At 40.0% G+C, this 7,617-nt stretch overlaps 1 protein-coding gene across 1 annotated transcript in view; it reads left to right on the top strand.

The window, feature by feature from the left end:
• Nucleotides 1-7,405, top strand: part of LOC311240221 (ras-related protein Rab-5C-like) — a 30,605-nt gene extending 23,200 nt beyond the window's left edge. Inside the window, exons 5-6 of the mRNA XM_084328769.1 lie at nt 70-163; nt 6,140-7,405. Coding sequence (XP_084184895.1) covers nt 70-163; nt 6,140-6,276 — 231 coding nt within the window. The 3' untranslated portion in view covers nt 6,277-7,405. The remainder of the gene's footprint in view (nt 1-69; nt 164-6,139) is intronic.
• The last annotated feature ends 212 nt before the right edge of the window (nt 7,406-7,617 follow it).

A 7,617-nucleotide genomic window follows, 5' to 3' on the forward strand; every position in this document is an offset into this window, starting at 1 on the left:
AAATTCTTGGGCAATGGGAATAAAATAGCTTTAAACGTAACCGTATCTGTCTTCTCCTTAATGTTTCAGGAAGCACAGTCGTATTCAGATGACAACAGTTTGCTCTTCATGGAGACCTCAGCCAAGACTGCCATGAACGTCAATGAGATCTTTATGGCCATAGGTAAGTTCTCTGTGATACCATCATGGCAGAATGAAATGGGGCATCCTGATGGCCTTGGGATAGAAGCTCCTGACCGGAGTCTCTCTGCACTGGCCATTAGGGCTGCACAATTAATCGTAAAAAGAAAAATCGCGATCTCGATTCATAGACGTATGCAATCTCATTTCTAAATGATGACGATTCTGATGTATTTGCATTTGCGTCAAAATTGAGATCAGTTGCATTAAAACACTGGCTCCTATTCGCCCTGAGCTGACTGACGAGAGCAGCGTGTCCCCGTGCACGGGCGTAAGAGAGGAAAAGAGACTTCAGTTATTTTGTATGTTACTTACAAGAGACTTAAGTTTAAGTCAAGCACTTTCATATATGTTGTTTAAGTTTAAGTCAAGCATTTTGATATACGTTATGTTGTTTGTTTAAGAAAGACTGCAATAAATGTTTTTATAAAAAAATATATATATATAAGAATCGTGTGAGAGAATCGTGATCGCAATTCTTAGGGAGAAAAATCGTGATTCACATTTGAGCAAGAATCGTGCAGCCCTACTGGCCATGCAACTCCTGACCAGAGTCTCATGGCCGGTACAGAGAGACTCAAAAGTAGCTTCTATCCCCAAGTCATCAGGATACTCGATGACTATGCAACACTAACCCATCCATTCTACATTCATTGCACACAGATCCACATGCACACACTCACCTTAAACATTCACTTAAAGGGGACATGCATTGCTATTCCTAGCACTATTTGGGCAACTTTACACAATTCCTGAGAGTCTATGGAACACCTCTGTAAGGTTTTATTCAAAAAAATTAATTGTTTTATATTTCTAATCAAGTACTCAAAAGCATCATTTTTCTCACTTTGGATTTCAGGCTGTGTTGGACTGGCTCCGCCCATAAGCACTTTGAGTGACAGTCATCCACACAGTCTGCGACTGGCAGACAGACAGAGAGAGATAGAGAGAGATTGAGGGGGATACTAATTAATTTCGCCACGGGGGAATGCATTGGTAACTTGTTTCAAATGACAATATATACCTCTGTGATTATTATTGTACGGATCAGAATACGGGTGTGCGCGTGGGAGCATGCACAAATATATTACAGTGATATGCTGCTCCCAAGTCCGACTGCCTGCGAGAGAGAGGAGAGAGAGAGAGAGGAGAGAGGCACGGAGCACTGTGTAAACAAAGCTGCGTGTGTGAGATAAGACAGGTCCCCTTCTCTCTCTCTCTCTCTCTATCCATCTCGCTCGCTCGCTCTGCATCTCCCGTTTGAGGAAGTGTCGGGTTTCACTCGCGCTACAACCATAGAGCCAATCAGATCACAATCAGCTTCACCAGGGCCCTCATTCATCAACGTGGACGTAGAACTTGACCTACTTCCACACGTAAGCACGGAATGTAGAACTAGCGTACGCACAGGGAAGTCGGCATTCATCACACGTGCGTACGCAGGCTCTACGCACACCTGTCATGATGAATACCACTTTGTTCTACCGTCAATGCTCGTGCATGATTATCCATATATGGTCATGAAAGTGAGGAAACACCCCCCATGGGATGTGAAATAATGGACCGACCCGAGCGGAACCCTGAGAAACTCCACGGAGAATTCACTGCTGTCGAACCAAGAAGACACTATCGCGTATTATGGGATAAATAAAAGGCGGATTTGTAAACGGTGATGTCAGATATCAACGGCTCCCTAAGACCATTGCTGCAATTCTGCCTGGACAGCTCAAAATACTAATAAAGACCGTTCGTTGACCACTGTTTGGCGTTGGTTGTGTGTCATTATAACCGTGCTGTAATATGAATGCCTTTATTAGTTGTGTTCGATTGGCTATATGATTTTTAGAGGCATCTATTTTGTTGTCGGCTAATAAAGACCGCGCTGGAATATGACTGCCTTTTCCCGTGTTGTTTGATTATGCAGGGATTAAAGTTCTCCTCAATTTTATTCCAAATCGCGATGGATCTCCCGTCAATTTTCTACCTGCTGCATATGATTTCTAGAGGCATACTACAATCTATTTTGATGTCAGTATTGGGTAGCCTATATAAACAATAATAGAGTCGAGAGCATATACAAGAACAATGAATCTCACTGCATGTATGATGTAGCCTGTCTTTCAATACATGAACTTGAATTCCATCATATACATAGTCTGTCCACTATAGTGTCATTGCAATGCGTTTTCTATTCTTTCTTATACAGTAAAAAGGGGGAAGAACACTATATTCATATGACTTGTATTCTGCTTACAGCTTCGAAATTCCACTTGTTTCGTTTAACGTAAAGCCTTTTAAATATAATCAAAACGTTCCCGTGTTTCTGCGGTCTGTGCGCAAAATAATAACGAGTTGAGCTTTATGATTTATGATGAATTGAAAATGGGGGACCCTGATGTAAACAAGTCGAAAGTTGGTCTGCATCCCCAATTAACAATTGTATGTACTGAGCTGTACTGTACTGTACCCATTCTGCAATCTGTTAATAAACTTTTCAATCAATCAATCAATCAAGCTACGCGGAGCGCAGTCAGTCAGTAGCCTACACCCCGTATATTCCGATAACGCTATATAAACCATGCTGCATTCATTCTGAGAGAAAGATCTATTATTCCAAATGCTATTTATAGGGTTTTGACCATAATTACACTACTGTTGCTATTTTACAATGAACTATAATGAACTACGGTTCGTACGGAACATGCCAGTGTTATTATGCACAGAAGCTCATTTCCTTGTTGTAATAATATATTCTACCACTGGGCGTCAGGTACGCCAGGTCCGACCTGTGCGTAGATGTAAGCACGGAGTCAAGTTCAAATCGAAATTGATGAATCCCACTCTTTGCTTAGAAATGATCGTACGCACAGGGTAAGCACAGATCTGTGCGTAGAAGACGTTGATGAATGAGGGCCCAGGTCCTTGTTACGTCACCTTGCGAGTCAAATCAGAATGACCTAATTAAATGGAGGAGGAAATTGTCTCAACTGAATGAGAGCAATCCGCCAATATGGTATTTAGAGACACAGACCCATTAATACTAACTCCTATTACTATAAAACAATGCTAGACACTGAAAAATGCCATTTATAATGCATGTCCCCTTTAAGACACTTTACACACTGTTTAACACTACACTATATTGTATCTATTTGATCTATTTATTACTAAAATCATTTCACTACATATCTACCTAATTTTTGCATTGTGTTTGCATTTCGTACTTAGTTTTGTATAGTGTTTAGTCTTTATTATTTAAAAATAATTTACTGTATGAAGCACAATCTCAGGAGGCTCATACAGAACCAAGCTTTTCACTATAATGTACATGTACCTTACAGGTGCAGCTCAATAAATTAGAATATCGTGGAAAAGTTATTTTATTTCAGTAATTCAATTCAAAAAGCGAAACTCTCATAGATTATAGATTCATTACACACAAAGTGAAATGTTTCAAGCCTTTATTTGTTTTAATTTTGATGATTATGGCTGACAGCTCAAATTTTTTTATCTCAGAAAGTTTGAATATTACATAAGACCAATCACAAAAAAGAAATTGTAATATAGAAATGTCGGCCTTCTGAAAAGTATGTTCATGTATGTTCACTCAGTACTTTGTTGGGGCTCCTTTTGCAGAAATTACTGCATCAATACAGCGGAATATATTTATTGAGCTATGTTTTATGTTTATTTAGGATCCCCATTAGCTTTTACACTTGACAAAAGCTATTCTTCCTGGGGTCCGGCACTTACAACAATATTCAATACATTACATCATTATCAACATCAATTACATCATTATCAACATCATTAACAATCTCATCCTCAGTTAAGGATGATATTGTACAAGATACTTATTAGTATAAAGTATTAAAATAAAATAATTAATCAAATAAATGGTGCTTCCTGAGCAGCACTCACTACCATCAACATAAATACAATTAACAGTCAATTGGTTTTCACTAGGGATGTCCGATATTGCCCGCATATATCGGTATCGGAAATTAAGAGTTGGACAATATCGGATATCGGTAAAAAAGCCAATATCGAACATCCCTAGTTTTCACCGCTATGCCATAAAGGTTCAGTGCATGCTCGTTAGTAGATGGTATTTATATTTTTTCTTGAAAGTGGTTTTGGATTCTATTTGAGCGAAGTAGCTTGGCAATAGGGTTGGGCACCGAGAACCGGTTCTAATAGGAACCGGAAGTAACATATTTGCATTTAGAAAGATTATTATTATTATTTTTTTTACTTTGTTAATTAATACCCTAGGAGAGGGGCGGGGGGCCGTCGTTGCTACGACGAAGACCTATAAGTCGAACGGTGTTTCCGGGTAGGGCAGACTAAAATCTGACTGAGACTAAGAGGGAAGAAACCAGAAGAGACTCTCTCCTCTCATTGAGAGAGAGGGGGGGGGGGGGGAGAATGGCACATCACCAGTAGCTTCGGCTACCACGAGGATGGTCTTAGGCTAACGACTAGGCCTGACCACTATTGGACTGAATAACAAAAGGACAATCTGAACACACCGAGAGATCATTAGAATAGACTCTTCAAGGACGATACAATTTGATAACATCTGATTACGAGGTTCTGTTTATAGCAATAAAACAACGCTTCTCCTCATAAGGTATCTCACAGTGTCGAAGTGTCGAATTCTTACGGAGGTGGAGAAGTATTATGGTTTACGGATTGCACTAACGGGGGGGAGATAAGGATCTTATCTACCAGTATCGGAGACGTCAGGACCATTAAAAGTACACAACGCAGAGGAATTGGATGGAGGGCCAAACAGACGAAGACGTGATACTGGCCAGTTTGATCAGAATCTTACAGTTGGTTACAGCAACCAAATTAAACTGTATCAAGTCAACTGACAATGTGAATAGTATGCATTTTTTTTTTAAAGATTTAAAAAATAAAATAAAAAAAAAACTCCTGCGAAATAAGCTGTGGCCTGTTTTGACCTGCACCTCAAAGAATCGGAATCGTTTAGAACAGGAATCGAAATGGAGAATCGGAACCGGAATCGTTCAAATCCAAACAATGCCCAACCCTACTTGGCAATGAGTTCCATTCCATGATAGCTCTGTAAGTCACACAAGATTTTAGTAGATTTGTTCTGGGTTTAGGTGCCAGTAGATGGCCTGACGTATAGCTTGTCTGGTCATATGGTCATGTTCTTCTCTTATGTAAACTATATGATCATAAAAATACTGCACCTGTATATGTGACGAATAAAACTTCAACTTGAATGCATTATCACTAGTCAAGTCAAGAGTTGTATTTGTCACGGCATACAAGCATACAGTGAAATGCGGGGGGTCATGCCCGCAGCGATGTGCAACACAGGTAATAAGACAGGAATGAGAATAGGACATTTGTGCAATAATACAATGTGCAATAATACAATGCAATAATACAAGTAATAATAATAACGGGTATATGTACATAAAGTTTACAAGAGCATGGTAGGACATGCTAGGTCCTGCGATAGTGCAATACACAGTTAGCTACGAATGAGGCACTGGGTTTTATGTACACTACTATACAATGCTATGCTATACAATGTGTCCTAGGGGTGTAACGATGCGACCTCACAATGATTAAATTCGATTACGATTCTTCAGGCAACGATTCAATGCATCATGAAATCTTTTCATTTGACTTCGATTCGATTAATTTTCTATTAGTTAATTCCCCCCAAAATGTTGAATACACAAATGTGGCTGGGGGAACTGATTCACTCAGCATGAATGGACTATAGGTCAATAAAAAAAAACACACACACAAAAAAATAATAATAATAAATAATTTCAATTATATATCGATTCTAACATTTTCAAATCGATGCAGTTGAATCGTTGCATTATAATCGATGCATCGATACACCCCTAATTATTACATTTCAGATTTTAACTAATCCCCCCTCCCCCTCCCTCCCTCTCTAAATTAGCCAAGAAGCTTTTACTTCCCAAAAGCGAGCCCCAGGGCGCGGCCGGTGCCGGAGGACGAGCCAGAGGGGGGGTGGACCTGCAGGAAGCGGCGCTGCAGGGCAGGAGTGGCCAATGCTGTGGGGGAGGCGGGAACTAACTTAACACGTTGACCGACCAACCAATCAACCGACACGGTATCGAGCAACTACATCAGATATCAACCAGCTTGACCACATCCTATTGGTCAAACCAAGCCACGCTGGTCAGACCACCAGATAAAAACCTTCACAGCATCACAGCACCAATCAACTGTTTTGGCAACAAACAAAAAACAGCCCACTGGCCAGTCGACTGCCAGACACAAAAACTGAAGGTTTCCATTAATGAACTGACCAAAGGACAAAAAAATGAAATTTGACCAACGTGCTGATTTTCAGGATGGAGTTTTAACCCCCCCCCCCCCCCAGAACAAGCCAACCCATGATTTGACTTATGGATATCTGACGTCACCCCCCAGGGAAGAAAAAGAAGAAGAAAAAAAATAAAAATAAAAGAGTCCCACTGATGGGACTAAGAAAAAAATTAAAGACAAAAAAGATCAATCACACTTAACGGAGCCATCTGCTCGCCCCCTTTTGTTTATCTGTGTTTCTGTAAAGAAAGAAAATAATCAAAAACCCAACTGGGAGGAATAATAAACAAGCCTGTTGGTCTCTCTCTCACTCTCCCTTCTCTCTCCTCGCTCCCTCTTTTACATGTTCCATAAAAAAAGGAAAAACCCTAGTATTTCTATCACTGTTCCAACTCTAAACCTGTAAAGTCCTTCCGAGGAGAAGAGAGAGGCAGGAGAGAGGGTTCACGGGAGGATAAGAAAGGCAGGAGAGAGGGTTCAAGTTTCAAGTTCAAGTTTCTTTAATAGTTGTCATACAGAAGTACAGAATACTTTTATACAAAATGCTTCTTACTGTTACGCTCCAGAGACTGTGCAAGACACGATAAGTATGAAATAAAATAACATAGTATAGCATGTAAATTAGAAGTAAAAAAATGAGGTCACAGTGTTCAGTATAGACATATGTACAATGTTCGATGCAGAATAGACGTAACTGAGTTACCATATAATATACAATACTATGCAGTATACTAATATACAATACTATATAGTGCAAGGCAGAAATGGGATGAGGTGCAATTTAGGTACAATTTACAGTAGGTGTACGAGTTGTAGTGCAAATCCTTTATCAATAAATATAAAGTGTGTTTGTGTGATCTAAAGTGTGGAGAGTGGGTGCTGCAGTGTGTTGTTTGTTTAAGTGAGTGTGTGCATGTGGGTGTGTGTGCTGTGTGCATTTGATGGTTGTTGCATAGTGTTTATTGTTCGTTTAGCAGCCTGATGGCCTGGGGATAGAAGCTTCTTCTGAGTCTTTCTGTACTCGCCTTAAGACTCCGGTATCGCTTGCCTGACCGCAGAAGTTCAAAGAGGCAGTTGTTCGGGTGG

Source organism: Notolepis coatsorum (assembly GCF_963971535.1).
Source record: "Notolepis coatsorum genome assembly, chromosome: 14".
Lineage (NCBI taxonomy): Eukaryota > Metazoa > Chordata > Actinopteri > Aulopiformes > Paralepididae > Notolepis > Notolepis coatsorum.